This window comes from Myotis yumanensis, unplaced genomic scaffold (assembly GCF_028538775.1).
Source record: "Myotis yumanensis isolate MYYU_CA2020_CCGP unplaced genomic scaffold, mMyoYum1.0.hap1 SCAF_9, whole genome shotgun sequence".
Taxonomy (NCBI): domain Eukaryota; kingdom Metazoa; phylum Chordata; class Mammalia; order Chiroptera; family Vespertilionidae; genus Myotis; species Myotis yumanensis.
Window position 1 is genome coordinate 74,997,665 of NW_027223760.1, and position 21,719 is coordinate 75,019,383.

Genomic DNA, 21,719 nt, shown 5'->3' on the forward strand with positions numbered 1-21,719 from the left:
AAGCACAATAAAGTGAAATACAATAAAACAAGATGTGCCTATATAAAGCTTTTCAGACTCTGAATCCTGGTCTTCCCTGTGTCTCATTCATTCCCTGTTTAGAATGGACACAATTCCCTCCTCCTCTCTGATAATGCTGAGCCCCAGGCTAACATGAACTGCCTCTTCCCTCTTTTTTTGTAGACTCTCCATCCTTTCAGCCTGCATTAGTCAACTCGGGCTGCCATAGCAAAGTGCAAAGGGCCACAGACTAGGCGGCTTAAGCAACAGACATGCATTGCCTCACCATTCTGAAGGCTAGAAGTTCAAGATCTATGTGTCAGTTGGGTTGGTTTCTTCTGAGGCTTCCCCTTATCTTGCAGATGGCTATCTTCTCCCTGTATCCTCACATGATCTTTCCTTCCTACCTGTCTGTGTCCTAGTCTCCTCTTCTTCTAAGGACACCAGTCATATTAGATGAGGTTCCACCCTAATCACTTCATTTTAACTTAATTATCTCTTTGAAGACCCTATCTCCAAATGTAGTCCCATTCTGAAGTACTGGGGGTTAGGACTTCAACATATATGAATTTAGGGTGGGACACAATTCAGCTACCACAGCCTATTTACATCTGACTTGCAGCTCAAAAAAAAGGCAGGAAAGTGATTATTGGAACTCAGAGGTAAACTCCAGCTCCTTTAGGCAGTCTAGTGAAGCTATCGTAAAAAAAATAGAAAATATGATCATATAAACAGGAAACAGAAAAGTAAGTTTGGGGTACAACAGGTAACCAGGATTAATTTTACTAATCAAAGGACAATCTATAGGCAACTCCTATAGCATCCTAGACTACACCAAAATCATTACATTTTTAGATAACATTCTAGCCACCTAAGAGTATCGTGTTTAAAATACGATATTTTACATACTTTGGAACCTGCAGAAAATAATCCTAAACTAGAAAAATATTTACATTTTCACATTTCAACAAACAGATGAAATGTGTTCAGGCTGATAGATCATGATCTACACAAGTGCCATCAACTCTAAAGTGCAGGTCACCATGCTCAGCTAGAACACATCTCATTTGTTCCCACGCCTCTCAACTAAGGCTTCCTGCTGTTTCTCTGACTCACAACCACTCACCTTCAGTGGTCACCAGGAGTTGAGAGGCTCCTGGTGGAAGGAGTGCTGGCTCTTGAATCAGACTTACCTACATTCAAAGCTCACTTATTCCAGCTGTGCAGTACTTATACCAGGTAAGCCATGTAGTCTTTTAAAGTCAGTTTCCTCTTCTGTGGTGGTTATCAGTGCCTATAAAAGAGAGCTGGTCCCAGATTTAAAAATAATGTATATAAAAGCACGTGGGAAGCATCTAATAAATGGTGTCCATAGAGGTGGCCTCTCTAGATGAAGGCAGTAGAATAAAACATCTACCTTTATAGAAGCTAAGTTTCCCTTTCCCTCCAAGAAAGAGAAGGAGCCTTTGTGCTTCTAGTAATTCCCTCACTCCTGCATTTTCTTTTGGTAATCTATTTCAATTTTTTTTATAATTAAATCTTTATTGTTCAGATTATTACATTTGTTCCTCTTTTTTCCCCCCATAACTCCCCTCCTCCCAGTTCCCACCCTACCCTCCGCCCTCACTCCCCACCCACTGTCCTCATCCATAGGTGCATGATTTTTGTCCAGTCTCTTCCCGCATTTCCCACACCCCTTCCCCCCCCAAGCATAGTCAGTCCATTCCCTTTCTATGTCCCTGATTCTATTATAATCACCAGTTCATTCTGTTCATCAGATTATTTATTCACTTGATTCTTAGATTCACTTGTTGATAGATGCGTATTTGTTGTTCATAATTTGTATCTTTACCTTTTTCTTCTTCTTCCTCTTCTTAAAGGATACCTTTCAGCATTTCATATAATACTGGTTTGGCGGTGATGAACTCCTTTAGCTTCTCCTTATCTGTGAAGCTCTTTATCTGACCTTCACTTCTGAATGATAGCTTTGCTGGATAAAGTACTCCTGGTTGTAGGTTCTTGGTATTCATCACTTTGAATATTTCTTGCCACTCCCTTCTGGCCTGCAAAGTTTCTGTTGAGAAATCAGCTGACAGTCGTATGGGTATTCCCTTGTAGGTAACTGAGTTTCTTTCTCTTGCTGCTTTTAAGATTCTCTCTTTGTCTTTTGCTCTTGGCATTTTAATTATGATGTGTCTTGGTGTGGTCTTCTTTGGATTCCTTTTGTTTGGGGTTCTCTGTGCTTCCTGGACTTGGAAGTCTATTTCTTTCACCAGGTGGGGGAAGTTTTCTGCCATTATTTCTTCAAATAGGTTTTCAATATCTTGCTCTCTCTCATCTTCTGGCACCCCTATTATTCTGATGTTGGTACGCTTGTAGCTGTCCCAGAGGCTCCTTACACTATCTTCACACTTTCGGATTCTTTTTTCATTTTGCTTTTCCGGTTGGGTGTGTTTTGCTTCCTCGCATTTCAAATCTTTGACTTGATTCTTGCGCTCCTCTGGTCTGCTATTGGGAGTCTGTATAATATTCTTTATTTCAGTCAGTGTATGCTTACTTTCTAGTTGGTCCTTTATCACACCATCGAGGGTCTCATTAGATTTTCTGTACATCTCATCAAGTTTATCGACAGCCTCTAGAAGCCTCTTGAGAGACCTCAAAAGTGTGGTTTTGAATTCTATATCCAGTAGCCTGGTTTCCTCCAGTTCTGTCCTTTGTGGCCTGTTTCTTTGTCTTGGCATTTTTTTATGCTTTGCTGTGTCGATAGAGTGGCTTTCCATGTTAAGTGTCCCAATTACCTGAGGTAGATACTCTTGGTGCACCCCCTTGTGGTCTCTGTGAGCAGTCTTGTAGTCAAGCCTTGATTGTTGTAGGTAATTACTACTTGACCTCCAGGCCAACTGGCTGTGAGAATCAGCTGTGTTTGCAGTGGGAGAACTTCTGTCCTCTAGGGAGGTGCTAATCTAGCCTTTGCCTGAGGTTATCTGGCAAATGGCTCTGTGCAGGGCTTGGGCGGGGCGGGTTCCAGGGGATCAACAGGGCGGGCAGAGGGAGCAGTTATGGCTGCTCTCAGTCCATCCCCAGGAGCTCTGCCTCTCTGTCCCAGCAACCGCTGCAAACCTTGGAAGGACCGAAGCCAGACAGTCCCGCTTCTCCCGTTTGAGTCTGGGTCCCTAGAGACTTGCCCGGATCTGGAGCTCAGAGTCTGAGGCTCCCTCCGGATTGAAACAGTCAACCGCGCCCTCAGCCACCAGCCCGCACTGCGAGCACTCCACACCTTAGTATTTTACTTCAGCACTGCGCCTCCTCTGATTCTCGGTTCCTCCTAGTTGTAGAACTTTCACTCAGCCAGCCTTCCTGTGGTTCTGGATGATGTCCATTCCGTCTTTTAGTTGTATTTTTGAAGTGGTTGTTCGAGGCAGCAAACTCCCGCGTTAACCTATGCCGCCATCTTGGTTTCTCCCAATCTATTTCAATTTTTGTGGCCAGTTATGTTTTAGGTATTTATACACCTATTTCTTTTGCCAATAATCATCCATACAAGTACCTATGATTTTCACAGTGTCAGTGTCGGAAAAACCAACATAATTAAACCTAATAAAATAACATTTTTCTAAAGCTGCTTATTTAAATTATATTAAATACTTATATTGAATCCCAGGGTTGATATTTCATGAAGTAGCTTCAATCTCAGTTTTAAGCTATTTGATGAAAAAAAAAAACTCTGTGATTCAATTTAAGTATTTTAATGCATTAATCTTCAGAAATATTTCTTTCTGAAGATTAATGCACTAAAATATTTACACCAAGCATATCAAAGATAGGACTATTTATAGAGTTTACCTGAAAGAATTGCAGCTTTAGGCATGGGAGGTAACAGAAATGTTACCTCTAATATCCTCCTTTTTTGAGGGAAGAAGTTATGAAAGAGAAGTCAATCTCTGAGATGGATTTGATATGCACAATAAGCTAGTCTATCTGGGCTCACAAGTGATTTTGGAATTAACAAATACGTGTCTATACTGGCGATTGGAAGAAGATATATGGGCTCCATTAGGATGGTACTGCTTATATAATCTTGATTCTTGACAAGTAAGAAACTTTTCTAATTTTTATTGGTTTTTCTGAACTGTCTGGTTGAACTCTAGAAGGTAAGCAGGACCCCCAGAGTCCTTACAAATAGATTTATTTCCTTTGGAAGAAATATATCTTCCTTATATTTTTGGATATCTTAGATTCATCTTTCTCTTTGACTATGTAGACATAGAACAAGCTCTTAAAAGAACTATTTTATTTTCCTTTCAAATTCTTCCTCCTGCATAGCTAAATGCATAAACCCTCGCTTGCTTTAGTGACTTCTAAGTGAGACTGCAGCCTTGTCATTTTTTCTTTACTGAGTTGTTCTGAGGAAGAAAATTTAAATTGATTATTGTCTTATCTAGTTCCTTGATGGTACTTTACCACACCCAAGTCCAATAAAATATTGATGAAGCGGTAACACTGAAGACTGTCTCATGATTCAGAAACTCAAAACTGTAAAAAGCTTTTGTCTCATAACAATATTTAGAAGGACAACTCAATAGGTTAGAGGGGCAAGACTGACATACAAACATCCATCACATTTTATTGAACAAATTAAAATAGATTTAATCTTTAATGTGTGTCCCTAGAACAAAATTTGCTGGATATAATTGTTGATTATATGCTCAGCAGATTGGCTAATTACTTTAGGCAGATGCTTGATGCATATTAATTTGGATTCCATGATGATTATAACTATCTTTAGTCTACAATGTAGCCTCCACTTAGCACAGTCTTGTAACGATAAGGATGTTCACTTGAAATGTAACTGCTGGCAATTCTGTAGGGGACAGGATGGCATCATGGAGCCCTGAACTACAGTAGGAATCTAGATTCTAACATTCAGCAGACCACGTGGTCTTAGACCAGTCAGTTAAGTCTCGTAATCATGCCAGGCACATCTGCCGCACAGGAATATGGTGTGAATCCAGGGAGCAAAAGCATTATCATGGGGAACCACAAAAGGAATAGCTTCTTAAACACATTTCCAAAGTAGCACCTGACTAACAATTGTCTGAAGTCAAAATGTTAATTGGTGGTTCAAAACACTTTAGAGAATTAAAAAACTGATATTTCCAAGTGTTGGCAATGATGTGAAGCAACTAGAATTTTCATACATTGCTGGTGAGAATATAAAAATGCTTCAATCACTTTGGATATTGGCTTGGTAGTTTTTTAAATGTTAAATATGCATTTACAGTATGATCCAGTGATCACCACAATTCCTCTCCTAGGTGTTTACATAAGAGAAGTGGAAACACAAGACACACAAAGGCTTGTTTATAACAGCTTCATTCATGAAAGCTCCAAACTAGAAATAACCCAAATGTGCCTCAAGTGATGAATAGGGTAAACGATTTATATCATAGATTTAGATATAGTTATATACTATATATACCATTCAGCAATAAAAAAGGAATGAGCTACTGATATATGCAACAAAATGGATGGATCTCAAAAATAGTATCCGAGCAAAAGAAGCCAGGTACATCCTGAATTACTCCATTTCTAGATTCATGTCAAACAAGTCCATAGGCAGAAAGCAGAGGAGTGGTTGTCTGGGGCTGGGAGTTCAGGGAAAACTCATTGCAAAGGGACTTAGGGAATTTTGTGGAATAATGGGGAGGTTCTATATCTTACTTATGATGGTAGTTCCACAGGTGTATATTTTGGACAAATTCATCAAACCGTATGCTTGAAACAGATTGTATTTTATTATGTGTAAATTATATCTCAATAAAGTTCAGTGAAAGAAATGAACACAGACACACACACACACACACACACACACACGCACACATTGGGAAAGCAATGGCAAAGATGGCATTGTAACATTTCAGGCTCTCACATCCTAAGAAGGTGGCTAGCACATCCAAGTCCAGGGCCTGATCTGATTCTACTCCCAAGGCTGAGTTCCTTTCATAAAAACCTTCCTATCTCCCTGTGAGTGTGATGATGGCTATGAAAGCACTTTGTAAGCCAAAAAGCACTGTGTCCAGCTAACAAAGGTGGCAGATGGCCCCTGCTGAGGCCTCTTCTGCACCTGCTCGGGGTCCTGGGCTGCCCTCTGTGTCAGCTTTCTAGGAGGGCAAGACACGGATCGAAAGAGATGCCTCCCCTGCCTTAAGTGTTCCTGGCACCCGCACTCACTTCCCCTTCCTCTCTCCTTCCTCTCTTCAGCGGAGCTCTTCTCACCTCTCAGAACAACAGTCCTTTGATAACCTGTGAAGGAGTCATGAATAAATGGACATAAAAATAGAGTTCCTTAAGTCACACAGAATTTTTTAAATGAAGTAAATTCTTACTTGTGACTAAGAGCTTGAGCCCAGGGTCAGAGGTCATCCAGGGACCAGCTCCTCCACACCTACTGGATGTACCTAAAACACCTCTAACCTCTCAGTGCCTCAGCTTTCTTGTTTATTAAAAAAAAAGCAGTCAGAACAATAACCCACACCCTGGCCGGTGTTTCTCAGTGGCTGGAGTGTCGGCCTGCATACTGAAAGGCAGCAGGTTCAATCCCCGGTCCTGGTCAGGACGAGTGTGAGAGGCAACTGACCCATATGTCTCTCTCACACTGATGTTTCTCTCTCTCTCTCTCTCTCTCTCTCTCTCTCTCCCCTCCCTTCCACTCACTCTTTTTTTTTTAATATATTTTATTGATTTTTTACAGAGAGGAAGGGAGACGGATAGAGAGTTAGAAACATCAGTCAGCTGCCTCCTGCACGCCCCCTACTGGGAATGTGCCCGCAACCCAGGTATATGCCCTTGACCGGAATCGAACCCGGGACCTTTCAGTCCGCAGGCCGACGCTCTATCCACTGAGCCAAACCGGTTAGGGCCACTCTTAAAAATCAATGGAAAAAAATATCCTCAGGTGAGAATTAACAAAAAAATTTCAGGCTGACATGAGAATTAAATGAAAGAGTGCATGAAAGTCCTAAACGGAGTGCTGGCGGAGAGTAGGAAGGTGACCAGTGAGATCTACAAATGTTAATAGATATTTTTGTCCTGACTGCCCCATTTCTCTCTTAGTTTTCTATCAGATATTAGAGAGCCTTTTTCCTGGCTCCACAGTAATACACCCAGACTCCTTGGTCTGGGAGAGCAGAAAGTTCTCATATTCAGTCAGCCTTATCAAACTGGGAATTGCCTAAAAACATCAGTTACCTAAGACAACTGGCTGGACTCAGCCAGACCTTTATAACTGAGTTTTGCATTCCAAGTTGATTGTAAGCACTATAGTTCATCTACATGTACTTACACAGCCGGTCAAATGTGCTGTAATTGTTTGAACGGGCAGAAAGCTATACACGGTGTTCAAGAAATGTGGAAAATTGGGTGCTCCGGTGAGCCAAGTAGGGAATTAATAATATATTTAGAATTACTAATAAAATGCCTGTCAAGCAAGCAGCAACATATTACATCCCCCAAAAAAATCCTGCCTGCTGTGTAGGAGGATGTTCGCTCTTCCTAAGAAGTACATATTCTTGGAAATAAAATGATTCAAGCGCAGATGAAACTTCTGGTCCCTAGCATTTTCCTCCGAATTTTTCATTCATTTGTGTGTTTTTTACATCTTCCCGTGTAGCTCCACCAACCCTCCCAGACGTCAGTGGGTCAAGCAGCCTCCCAAGGCAATCTTCTGCACCTGGCTCACAGCCAAGCATCTATGTCTCAAAGCCCTGTCCGGCAGCCTTCTTCCTCCTCCTCCTCGTCCTCCTCTTCTTCAGCTTTGAGCGTGGGCCAGTTAGTCAGCAGTAAGTATCCTTTCTGGCTCAGTTAAGTCATAATGGCCTCCTTGATGCCTGTTTGCAATGCTCTCCTCTCCTCTCCTCTCCTCTGTTCTCTTCTCTCTCTCTCTCTCTCTCTCTCTCTCGTACTCTACCTTCCTCTCTCTTTTTTATTAGCTCAACCTCGAAGAGGAATTTCTGGCCCTGCTAAGCCAATATTTGTATGAAGTCCATGCCGTGGGCCAGATGGTTCCTTTGGGATGCAGGCCCGCGAAGCACACCCCCTCCATAAGTACCTGTAGGGACTGGTTTCCATTTCAAGTGCTTTCTGATGTGCTGAGTCAGTCCTGCCACTTCAGAAGGGAGGAACTGATCAGCTTGCAGGGCATGCGCCATATAGCTCAGAACTGAAATAACCAACAGCAGGCACTGATCCCACAGGTCAAAATGCTTTTCTGTGTGTTTGAAGTCTCCTGCCATTCTATTTGTAGGTGGCAGAGGAAATAAAAGAGAGCGTGCCTGAGGGTGGGTAGCTGTGTGTGCACAATGAGCTGCCTCCAGTGGCATGTGGGGGAAGCTGATGGGCTAGAGCTATCGCTGGACTTACAGGTGCTACATATTTTGAGCATGTTACTTAGTTAATTCCCTTATGTCTCAAAACCCGACTACAGAATGAATAGCACATGCAGTATATTCTGATGAGTAATAGTACATGGAGTGATTTCTCAAACTACTGTTTGAGCTTTCATTTGTAGCATTTTCAAGGCACTTTCAATATTTACTCATTTTAATACTCACAAGGTATTGTAAGTCCTCCTTTTTAGATATTGAACCTAGCATCAAGTAAAACCTGAAAAGTGCAACCCATTTTGACCATCTTATGTCAGAGGAACCAGATTCAGTCTTAGTTGAGAGACCCTGGCACCCTGTATGACCAATATAATGGGTGACAAAGCCAGGATGATAACCCAAGACGTCTAAGTCAATGGATTGTATATATTCTATACACCAGAGCTGCTATAAAAGATAGAATGCTTACACATGAGTTTTATCCAGTGAAATTTGAATGACAAAATATAGCAAATCACCTGAATATCTTTGAATATTTTTTAAAAGCCTGGGCCCATGCCTTATAATTAAAACATAAGAGCTTTTCTCTGAGCCAATTTGAAGAGAAAAACTAGACATCTTGCATATTATGAAATATATAATCAAGCATGAAATATACAATTAAAATTCTTTTTGTCCAAGATTAAATTCACCTAATCTGCACATAGGCTAATGGCAGGGAGCCCTAACCCCATACTTCAGATGTAGTTGTTATGTAAGTTAAATTACAGGGAAAACAAAGGGTCAGTCAACCTACAGAAAAATAAACACATTTATTGAGCACTATGTATACACCAGGGAACTGATTACAAAAAAATACAGAGAACAAAGCAAAATGAATGCTATGATCAACATATGTATAGGGACACTGAAGATATAGTAGATGGTTATCTCAGTTTTAGAAGCTGAGATAGAATGGAAGGACTTGCTATAGTAGTTAATCCTTAAATTGAGTTCGGATGGTAAATGGAGCAACAAATTACTCCAAAAAGCAAGGTCATAGTTGAACCTGTGGTCAAAACCTTGGTTAATGAACAGCCCCATATGATAGTCAAAGGGTTCAACAATCTATCATTGTTCCAGATGAAGTGGGCAAGTCATACAAAAAATCTTCCCCACTCCAGGCAAAAGAACGCAGAATTAATGTGTAAGCAATGATAACGGGATCTTCATGTGCAAAAAACACCACATCTGGGCTCAGAATTACCAGATATGCACATTCATTAGGACATCTGCACAATACCTGTTCACAGCAGCTACACAGCTTGCCCTATGTTAGACCTTGATCAGTCTCTACAGTCGTCAGAGGTGAATATACTTTCTCTAAGCAGGGCTTTTGGAAAGTCTAGAAGAGTCAAACAATTGACTTGGAAAATGTCCCAAATTGGGTTGATTTAAACAGTACTGTTTAAATATAGGTAGATTTGGGATTTTTTCTTCTTTGTCGGGTTTGGTTTTTTAGTATACTTGTCTTGAACCCCTGATCAGTAAACTTGATTCTTAGACAACAAAACGCTGATAGTCAATACCAGAAAAACCAAAACTATAAAACGAACGTAAAGATGCATGGTGACAGCTTTGGCACAGAGGAACCCCTGGTTCACATAATCACAATTCACATCATTTTCCACAACCCAATGAAGTCACCATATTGCAAGTAAGCTGTTCTCCCAAATTGCATTGTATGTTCCCAAATGGTTTCTTATGTCTCAGAAATATTTGGTAAATACGTCCATTATTTGCAGTGAGAATAGCACTGAAAAGCAGATGGATGTTTACATAAGGCAGTTAATTCATGCTTGGCAGCTTTTATAAAGATGCATATTTCTTCTATAAGAATTCCACAAGCAGAGGTTATAGAAGGGTGATATTGAGAGGTGGTGATTATTCAACAGCCCACTTGACAACCCCTTACACGGATGCCCAGGCTAACAGTTGGAAGGAGTTAGATTTTAAAAACTAAACAAAACATCTGTCCTGAGCACTCAGTTCATTATTGGCCCAGTGACCACACACCCAGATTCTACAGAGCAGGCTTATTTTCACACCATTTGCATTTAGCGCCCATAAAAATCTTTTTACTTTTCAGCCCGTGCATTCCAGATTAGTTTGAGAAACATCATCACTATATTACAAGTCACCGCCAATTTTCAATGCCAGTTTATTCTAAATCTCCAAGTCAGTTAGACCCCATATAAGTTGATCTTCTGGCTCCTCTAACAAGGGAAAGATTCAGGGTGGACCCTGGCAGTCATTGCTAGTCTTTCTGGCCCTGTCATTAATATATTGGGCTGACTTAATCTGGAGCAAACTTCTATAAAAGGTGCCACTTCCTCTTCAGTGCAGAGAAACCCAGAGCAGGTTGTCCTAGAGCTGATTGGAGGTGCTGAATCCACCCTGTGCACGATCTGAGGGCTCCCTCTGAAGTCCCATCAATATGGCCTCAGATTCATCCTTAAAACTGACACAACCTCCCAGCGCCAGGAGAATGAATGACAGAAAGCCAGATTGACACCTGCCAGGGTGGAATGTCAACCTCTGAGCGAATTTGAGAGCTGAGGCGACATTCCGGGAGGGCTTCCACTTACAAGGCTTCATTTTTTTTTTTTTTTTTTTCATTTCCCTGCTCAATCAGAAAAGCATACGGGGGTGGGCAAATGTAGATCTACAGTTGTGCGTATGCAAAACACAAGAGTTTATTCTTGTATTTTTGTAATCCTAAACTGCCTTTTGCCCACCCCCTTATTCCTTAAGGAAGAGGAACTATTCAAACAGCAGAAAAAAACCCTCAAGAGTTTAAGACAGAAACTTCAGAATCAGAAAAGATAGCCTCAGCTCTTTTAATTAATTCAAAAAATCTTATAGACACCATCTAATGAACTCTCACAATGTGTGAAGACAAGTTACACATGTGGTGATCAGGGAAGAACTAATATTGTCCATGGGTGGGCACCTTCTTTCCAGGGCGGGCCCCTTCTTTGCACGGTGAGACTTTTGTGGTCTTGAGACCTATGGATCAAAACCATAATAAGACATTTTGCCATCTGATTTTATGGATAAGAGCACTAATATAAAGAAAGCCAGCCAGGTCATCTCCAGCAATCAACAAATTTTACAATGTGAGACTGATTTCTCCTCCCTGGGCCTTTGTCCGATAGATCATCGCCCTGTTTCAATTTCACAAGGAAATCTATCTTATCAGTTACATACTAAGTAGAACCCGGAAAAAGACAAGAGTGGAAAACGTGTGAGAGAAGGAAGAAGGAATTCTGTCTCAGGTGTAATAAATGCCTGTGTGGGGCCTCACAGAAGCCATTGGGCTCAGTGAGACAGGTGCCCACCTCTGTGAGCCTTAGAGTCAAGTTCGATAGCAACACTGTTCAATGCACCAGGGGTGAGAGTCCATAGCTTTCTTTCCAACTCTGATTATTGTCAGTAATCTGGCAAAAAGCAACCTGCACAATCTCACACACACACACACACACACACACACACACAGATTTAGTTCCTGGTCTCCAGGAACTAGTAAGGAGACAAATGATAAAAGCAGCAGGGGAAGAGAGAGAAATAAGGTTGAATAGATTTACATAAAATTCAGCCCAAGTCAAAAACCAGCCTGGTACTGCATGGCCTAATCTGGTGGCTGTGCAGGCCCTGGGTGTGGAGTAGTTGAGGGACATTCTTCCAGATTCAAGATCCACCTTTCACCTGCTGGTGAACTCAACTGATTCCCATTGATCTAAAGATGGGCCTAATAGAAAGCACAACTTTACTTCCCACACAGGCTACTTAGCTTTGCTCAGAAACAAACTCTCTCCCCAACTTCAGACTACACTGCTCACCCCAGCCCACTGGCACCCAGATGTTTGCCACTTGCTGTATACAGTGGGGGTTGGGATGGGGAAGAGCAAGGACTGGGTGCCTGACCAGGAGCCCTTCCCTCTGGCCCCACCAGCCTTACATACAAGTGGTAGAGCAAGTTCTCTGGGGAGTGGAACCTGGTGAATAAAAATGGCAAAAGGATTCAAAAAAGACAGTGACATGCGGAAGATGCCATGCCCAGACTTGGTCATGACAGAGCCACAGAGAAGGCCTCTGTCTGTGCGGTCCAGGGGTCTGCTGCATCAGAACCCCCTGTGGTACGTGTTAAAAATGCACATCCCTGGACCCCAGGTGACTCTCACACCTGCCAAATTAAGTCCACCACCTTCCTACAAGCCACTCTGTCACAAGGAAAGTCTCTGGCTTCCATTCTCTCACCCTCGGTTTTGAAGCTCCACTGCCCACGCTTGCAGGTCTGCAAAGCCCCTCCGCCTGCTCCCGTGGAGAGAGGCCGGGCCCCTCCTTCACTGGGCCATTTCTTACAAGTGTCCTTCTCTGTTCCAACCAGAGTGCTTCCACGATTATTCTACTATAATCCTCCCATCCCACACCCAACCCCATAAAGAACCTTTTTACACTTTTTTTTATCCTAATTGCCCTCCTTCCCCCATGAAATGTTAATACCACAGATATACCGCACCCCTGTTCTGTGTATATACTGTGGCCTTTGGGGGCCAGAACCTTTGTGCTAAGACTTTTCCACCTTCCCCACCACCACCCAGCACCAATCTCGCCTTGGCATTGCGAAATGGGCTCAGCAAGGCAGCAGGTCTGAGAAGGGCTTGGAGAGGAGAAGGAGGAGGAGGAGGAGGAGGAGAGGGAGGGACAGCCAGAGTTGGTTCCAGCCAACGGCTTGTTCCCAAGTTCAAATGTAGCCCTGGTGCAGCCAAATCTTCTAACGTTTCAAAAGAACATGAAAAATCTAGATTTTTTTTTTTTATTTTTAGAAACTTCCCAATGTTTAAATGTTGGCAAGTAATTAAACAAATATGTAAGTACCAGAAAAGCTGAGTTTTATTTGCTGAAAAGTTGCTCGTTGTTAACTTCTGCTCTAGGAATTTTTTAAAGGAAGAAATTAGAGGAGGGGTTCAAGGCTGTTGTGTGTGGATGAGACCTCCCAGAATCCCTAGCAAACCCTTCAAGCTGCGCCAGGCCGCTGTGCTGGTGGGATTTAATCCAGTCCTAGAAAAATTGGCTCTTGGGATGCAAATATTTCTTTCTTTTCATGATAAGAGTGTTTAGAGCCCTGAGCCCAGAAGGATACTATAGTCCACCACAATCCTTAGACAAGTACTCAAAGATATTGAAATGGATGGGTTATTGTGCAGAGAGAGGACGAGAAAAACTTTTCACCTGCGCCCTAGAAATGAGGTGGAGAACAATGGAATCGCCAGGCAGGGAGAATGGCTTCGCTCCAGGCGGGGCCCAGCCGCACTTTGAAATCTTCCACCATCCCCAGCCCATGCTGTCCCCTGCTTGGTGTGTGCTTTCATTTATCCAGGATCAGTCGCCAGGGGAGGGGAGTTTCATTCTCCAGCTGTTGTGTCATTTCCCTCGGTAAGTCCTTAATTGACCGAGTTATCTGGCACCGAAGGAGCCTGCCCGCCGTACGCATTTTTATTATGTGCCCTTTCCAGGGACAAAGGCAGCAGGGTCCCTAAACTGCTTGGTGGGGGGAGGATATATTATCCTCACAGCTTCATCATAAGCATGCTCTTTCGAAGGGTTAATGTGAACATGAGAAATTAGGCAATTTTACCATCTGTTAGCCTGGCTGCATTGGTGACCGAGTGGAGGAAAAATACAAAATACTATTTTCTTCAAAGGGCAATTCTTAGCACTCAACATTCCAATTAAGACAGTTCAAATTGAAACCTTGCCCATCTTATATTTTTGCACAATATTTGGACATAGTTATGTTGCCTCCCCCATAGCAGGTGCCTTCCTGCCCTGGCTCTTTGTTAAGTCCTAAGGAAGACGCTCTTGTATTGTGGACGTGGCAGTGTGAGCAACCTTTGGTTTTATCTGGGATAGGAATATCTTGAAGGATAACTTGTGGAGGTGCTGAGGATGGGGGCTGGGGTGCCTCGCCTGGGAGACAAAGGGAACATCATGCCATGTTGGTTTCCCCACTGCTCTGCTTGAAAGAGGACCATTTTCCCATAAACCATAAGAAACAGATGTGACTCGGATGTATGCTGACATATTGATCCTATTTTTAAAAACATCTCTACAGATCCCCAAACGGCCGCGGGTGAGGTGGATGGGGTTAATCTGGAGGAGATCCGAGAATTTGCCAAAGCTTTTAAAATCCGGCGCCTGTCCCTGGGCCTGACGCAGACTCAGGTGGGACAGGCCCTCAGTGCCACAGAGGGCCCGGCGTACAGCCAGTCAGCCATCTGCAGGTAACCCGCGCCCGCATGCTCCGCCTCTCCTCGCCGGCCTGGGCCTCCTCTGCCCTTGCAGCTCGGCTTTTCTTCTTCGGGTGGGCAAAGCCGGAGGGGTCCAGGGCGGGAACAAAGTGTGGGGCGGCTCCGTGTTGAAATGGGTGGTAGCGATGGGAATGAAGGTGCTGACGCAGACTTGCGGGCCCTGGCTTGGTAACTCCTGTCAACTCAGACAACCTCCAAGGCTGCCTCCTGGGAAATACCCTACCCCAGCCTCCTCCAGGCTGCAGGTGGGTGTCGGTGCAAATGGAAAGCTGCCAGTCCCGGTGGGGGCTCATGCCCCCACCATTTCTGTGAAGGGATGGCTGCCAGGATTTCCCAAGAAAACTCACCGTAAAGCAAATGAACCACCTTGGGACCTCAAAGGAGCTTTTACCTCTCCTTCTCAGATACCAGTTTAAAAGCACATTTTTAAAAAGAAGCACCTAAAAGGGGTACTGAGAATCTGGCCTCATCTGGCCCACCCCCCGCAACCCCCCCAAAAAAAATTTAAATAAATAAAGAATCCAACCTTGGTTGTGTTCAAGTTGATCTGGGTCAAGCCGCCAGAAGCAGCCTCGCGCATGCATGTGTGTGTTGCACTAATCCGCTGTTTATGCATGAGGCAACAAAGGCACTTCGGTAAGAGCTTTTTCCTCTTGGGCACTGCCTTATGAGTCCTCCTCCATCAGGAACAGCCAAGAAACCAACTCTAAACTCATTTAAGTAGATTTTGTTCTTGGTGATCCATGAAATGCTGTCTTTTTATCTGCTCTTTATACTTTTAATGTATTCCCCAAAGGACGGAAGTGTGCTTTTCCTGCAGTTTGAGACTAAGGTTATAAATAACATCAGTATGGGGTAGTAGCTTGCAGCTTACATTTTGCTCAATGATTTTCCATAAAACCCATTGATTGTTGTTAAATACAAAAAGCTCCATAGGATCCTCTCACTTCTATGGCCTCCCCTACTGTTTTTTCTTATAAGATACCTCCCTGTAGAAAATAACCTTTATTCAGTCTACACAAGGAGACTGCTGCTGGGAAATTTGTTTCAAGGCTTGTATATGTTATTCCAAACAATATGTACAGGAGCATCAACACTAACAAGCAGCATCAGTGATACGAATACTGCTGCTCCCTGTTGGGAAACATTAATTTTGGTTCATCTTGACAGCCTTGCGATAAAGGCAGCCACAGGTTTTTAAGTTGTTGCCAATTTGCTATTGTTACTAAGGTCCTCTTTGGCTTATTTTTAGCCCTAAAATCTGATTTCCTTTTATAGGCTTAAGTGCTATCTAATGTTTTCACTGACATAGGGAGTGTTTCTTGGGCATTCCCAATCAAATATGTTGATGTCTAAAGTCTTCCCCGGGGGAGGCCATAAAGCTATGGCTGAAATGATCAGAGACCTGGGAATTCGTTGTATAAAAGAATATGTCGATGCCTTGACTTTTTAGCCTTTCTGTAGCTTCTGGTATTTCAGTGAGATGATTTTATGAGCTCGCTACCATGAAAAAAAAAGAAAAGAAAAGAAAGAAAGTCTTAAAAGAAACCAAAATCTGACATAGAAACAATTCAAGTTCATTTAAAGGTGAAAGGAATCTGCGTGCCCAGGTGTCACTTCTCCCTTCTCTGCTGCAGGGACTCCCAGGTGCTGTTTTGATAAGTTCCTCCTAATTAGAGACACAGAGGAAAAAACACCACCAATATGACTGGACACCCCTATCATAGGCTTCCTCCCCGTGCCATGGCGCTGTAAAGAGTGTGAGCTTTAGGACTTTTCTAGGGAATGACGGGAAAATGAGTGATGTGGCAATTAACAGGACGATGAGAGTGCTGGGGAAGCTTGCCACAAGGGATGAGCTCACTGAATAACATTAAATTCATTTTTATTGAAAGCAAACTGTCCTTCCTCCCTCTCTGACCAGGACTTGAGGTTGTATTTTATTTTTCTAAAATAAACAAATAACTCCTTGAACTATGCTTGGAAGTGAATGCTATAAGAATTGCATTAAAATTTCATACGATTTGCTCTATTTATCACAACATAGGATATCTAAAATGCAGCTCCAAAAATCAGATCATGGCACGTAAAGGAAGCTTGTCCTTTTGTGTCCTTTTGCAAGATTCCTTACAAAACATTCTCTGACTGACGAAAGCAGGTTCATTTTGGCTCTATGAAAACAGACTATCGTAATAAGATGCACTCCGCCATCCGACAGCTGTTTTCCAACAGCCCTGAAGTTTAAAAGAGAGAGGAGAATTCTGTGTGCCCAAAGCTGTCAGATCAGAGGGTCGTGAATTTGGATTTAGAATAAACAAACAAACAAGAGGAACTGTCTGTTTGTGTATTTCACTGAAAATGAGTATAACTCTTATACCGAGATGTTAAAGCACTCTACATAATTTTCTCCAAGATGCTTCATAGTTTTTTTAGTCAGTGTAGCAAAGAATTGCTGGTGGCAATTGATGTCCAGAAGGCCTCCCTCATTTACAGAAAATAATGTCATTCAAGTACAGGTTGCAGATATCACACACTAAACGCAGCGTGATGCCCTGGTGCAAAAGTACACTGATGCCGGGCAGGGTTTGGAAGGCACGAGGTGGCCAGAGCACATCCGGGGATGGGTGTTCATAGTACTTACAGTGTGTCCAGCAGTTTGAGTCCAGCAGTAAAGTAGCAACAGGTCATGTCTGACCTGAAAAGGGAACATGTTGACATACATCTGGTGAAAGTTGTTTGTTACCAGAGGGTTGGGGTGGAAGACAGAGACAGAATGAGAGAAAGGGGAGAGAGAGAGATTACAATGAGACACAGAGCTGAAGAGAGAGTGGTACAAGAAACTTGTCCTAGTTGCCACCACGAACTGTTATAAGAGATATGATATTTCTATAGTCCAATGAATGGGGGAATTAAGGAAAACATGAAAAGGGTCATTTTAAATGAAAGAATGTGAGAGCTGTTGTCTTTGATGTCACTTTCTGGTTTTAATTTCTACCTTGGAATTCTGAAGATTGGGGGAATGGTGTGGTGTGATGAAAATAAAAGCTTGTATCTCGAAAGTTTACTGGGAAAAGATCTAGGAGTTGTTTCGTTTCTATTGTGAGGGCTCATGCGTCGCGCTGTCTCCACCTCCCCCGCCCCGGTCTGTGTCCGCGTGTGTGGGCTGCATGCGCTGGCATGAGGCATGCGGGAGGGCGGGTGCTGGCTTGAGCGGGCACAGCTACCTTGCAGCTGGCTGAGAATCTGGAGTGAATTCGCTCTGCCAGTCAGTCAGGCAGGCAGGCAGGAGCCCACCCTGGCAGAGGACTCAGTTTAAGACTGTTCTTTCTCAATTTTCCCCCCAGACACACCATCCTGAGAAGCCACTTTTTCCTACCACAGGAAGCCCAAGAGAACACTATAGCTAGCAGTCTGACAGCCAAACTGAACCCTGGCCTTTTGTATCCTGCCAGGTTTGAAAAGCTGGACATCACCCCTAAAAGTGCCCAGAAGATCAAGCCGGTGCTTGAGCGGTGGATGGCTGAGGCTGAGGCCCGCCATCGAGCAGGTATGCAGAACCTGACCGAGTTTATCGGGAGTGAACCGTCCAAAAAGCGCAAGCGGCGCACCTCCTTCACCCCCCAGGCCCTTGAGATCCTCAATGCCCACTTTGAGAAGAACACACACCCCTCCGGGCAGGAAATGACCGAAATTGCCGAAAAGCTGAACTATGACCGGGAGGTAGTTAGAGTTTGGTTCTGCAATAAGAGGCAAGCCCTGAAGAACACAATTAAACGCTTAAAACAGCACGAGCCTGCCACGGCTGTCCCCCTGGAGCCCCTAACAGACTCTCTGGAAGAAAACTCCTAAAGGGACGCCCACCAGAATCAGAGGCAAACTCCGCAGAAACTAAGCTCCATCCTTGGGACTCCACCAATAGACAAAGAAACAAACAAACAAATACGTAATAAATTAAAAATAAAATTTTAAAATAGCCCTCGTCATCCTCCTTATCAGTAAAAGACTAAGAAGCCTACCAAGTGGACAGAGTGGTTTATACATGTCCATTGGTTTTCAAAAAAAGAAAAGAAAAGAATTTGTTTCTGAAAATTTTTAAACAAGGAATGCGTCATACTGCAGGTGTGTGGTAGGCTCGTTCCCTCCCCCACCTGTCTCCCCACAGCCAGTTTTTTAATGGACTAAAAGCGAACCAAATAACCACATACTTTTTTCTGTATAGTATGAAAATGTGAACACATTTTAAGGAAAAAGAAAAACAAAACTAAACCAAAAAAAAAAACAACAACACGAAAAAACACACACACACAAACAAGAAATACCAACAAAAACTTTGATCTGTTCAAAGCGAATACAAGCCTGCCACCTGGAGGAAGGATTGCATTCTTTCAGGTTCTAAGTGCTGATTCACTATGAAACCTATTAACCAAAGTCATTGCCAATGCGATCGTCAGTCTGCTCTTCTCTGCGTGTCAAGTTGTGCTACAAAGTTTTACGTTTGTACTTACTGGAAACCTGGGAAGCTGATTTCTCCCATCTTTCCCATCTGTTGTCACCTATGGAGTGGGTGCCATTGTTGAAGCCATTCTGTGAGGCTCACTATTTGCTTTTACTTTGTCTGGACAGGGTTCTTTTTTCTTTTTTCTTCTTTTCTTTTCTTTTTTGTTGCTGTTGTTGGGAGAGGGGGGCATCCTGGCTTGTGTGCCAAAGCATTTGTTGCTTTCTTCTCACTATGACTTGTGGGTTTGAGAAAAGAAAATGGAGCTTGCACTTCTCTTTGTTCCTCCATCTCCCATCTCCCTCATACGTGGCCTCCAGTCCACTGGAAGGCCACAGGGTGGGAACAGTGTCTCTTCCACTCAGATCCTAGTGACATGCAGGCGAGGCTCCAGAATGACTAGGGCTTTGCTCGATGAGCTGTCAACAATGGCATCAGCTGTCACTGTGCTCACTGTCCACACCAGAGCTTGGGCTTTTTCTCAGTCTGTCGGCCACGTACATGGAGAGCTGATCAAAACTAATTTTGTAATATAAGCAAACATAAGCTGCACATTTGGTTCAATACTTACATCTGTGTTCTGCTTCTGTGCAAAGCAATTTCTCTCAGAAGTCTGATAGCCAAAGAAATGTCTCAAGATTTCAGTCAACATACACACGGAGCATGCACACACCCACATGAACACACACAAAGGAAACAGGCCAAAAAGAAAGATAGAGTGACTGGATCTTTAAAGGCCATCACGTAGCCTGTAAATCCCACCTTTTCTGCTACTTCTTTCATTCCAATAGCAATGGCAGACTTTTTTCAGGGGGTGGGGGAAGTGGTCAATTATTCTTGGAATATATAAATGGAGCAGAAAGTTGGCAGACAAACTTAAACCATTGGAATTGGGCTCTGGGTTCTTGAGGGGAAAAGAAGTTTTAACAATGAAGTGCCTCCTCTCAAAGGAAAAATACAGAGTGGCTTATCGGCCACATCAGAATAGCCTTCACTATTAAAACTTAGGGATTATTCCATTTTTCAAAATAAGTTACTCAAAACATCTGTGGGCCAAAATGACCTAACAAGCCAGAGGGAAAAGCAAGATGGGAGGAGGCTGTGCACGTGAGCACTTGAAACCTGTGGCTGGTGTTCTCTACAGGTACAGGCAAAAGGTGTTGCGTTAAAGGAGCAGGGAAAAGGAAACCATCAATATGCCTGCTGTAAAATGTAAATATTCCTGAATAATTCATTAATAAGCATGCCCATGCACTCTCTACAAGTAAATTGTAAAAGGAAAAAGAGAAAGCCCACCTCAAGCTGCCCAACTGATGAGAAATGCCATGTTCCCTCCCTGATGAGGTTTGCGTCTCTTCTGGTAGCCCCTTTGCTGGTTGGGTAAATGCAATGGTTTCATTGTCCCCCTTCCCCCGGATGATTCATGCAGCAATCGGGACATCGCCAGCAAGGAAACTTTAAAAGAAAAGGCCTGGAAGTGGAAGCGGTCACTTGCAAAGGTGTTTCCATTTTGCCAGTCTGATACTAATTGGACCACAGCTGATCAATCTTCAATGGTAATCACATCATGGTACTCGTTTCGCCACCTCCAAAACTGTACAAATACCAACAACCCAGAAATCCAAAAGTATATGGATTAAACAGATTATGTATTCTCCAAGACCTGCTCCAAATTCCACCAAGAAAAGCTCCCGAAGAAAACTTAACAAGATAACATAACATATGATGAATGCTCAATGTTTAAACACGTGCTAGCAGCAGTGACATAAGGCCTGCTCAGTTTCAAGATCTATAATTGGGAGGGTACAACGAGGACAGTGAAGATATAAAATAAAAGTAGTCTTCCAGAATGGAATATAAAAGAAATATATTTATCCCACAGTCGTAAACCCATTCATTTTTTTATAGTTTTATAATTTTGTATTGTTTTATAAATTATTTATAAGGTGTTGTAATGCTTCTTATATTGATTTTTTACAGATAAATTTTTTGCTACAAGGCATAAAAAGGTGCCTGAACAGATTCTTAATAATATCAATTATATTGTGTATACACGTCTTCTGAACCACACCTATTGCTTAATTTTATTAAGACATTTCTTATTTTCACTTATAAACAACTTCATAGGCCAATAGCATTTAAGTGTTTTATATGTTTTCATGAACTGAAGGTAAAGGTTGCCACTAACAAAAAATAAAAGCCACTTTGGGCATATGTGATTGTATTTCACGCTTCAATATTTTTCTTACATATTTTTAAATTATTGTCATCTTCATTTTCTCTATTGTTTGATGAAAAAGAGGAACAACTGGTGTTATATTTTACACTTGTTTTGTGGGAGTTTTTTTCAACCAGAAAACATTTTGAACAGTTGAGAGTTTTAATTGCATTGTAAGGTTTTGGTTTCACGATTGTAATCACATAAATACACATTCAAGTGTGTGTGTGCGCGCACACACACAAACACACACACACCAAAAGAGAAAACAA

General features: G+C 42.6%; 1 protein-coding gene across 1 annotated transcript in view; it reads left to right on the forward strand.

The window, feature by feature from the left end:
- Positions 1-19,467, forward strand: part of POU6F2 (POU class 6 homeobox 2) — a 408,842-nt gene extending 389,375 nt beyond the window's left edge. The window contains exons 8-10 of the mRNA XM_070425191.1: positions 7,670-7,838; positions 14,539-14,707; positions 18,079-19,467. Of these exons, the coding sequence (XP_070281292.1) occupies positions 7,670-7,838; positions 14,539-14,707; positions 18,079-18,583 (843 nt within the window). The 3' untranslated portion in view covers positions 18,584-19,467. The remainder of the gene's footprint in view (positions 1-7,669; positions 7,839-14,538; positions 14,708-18,078) is intronic.
- Positions 19,468-21,719: the final 2,252 nt, after the last annotated feature.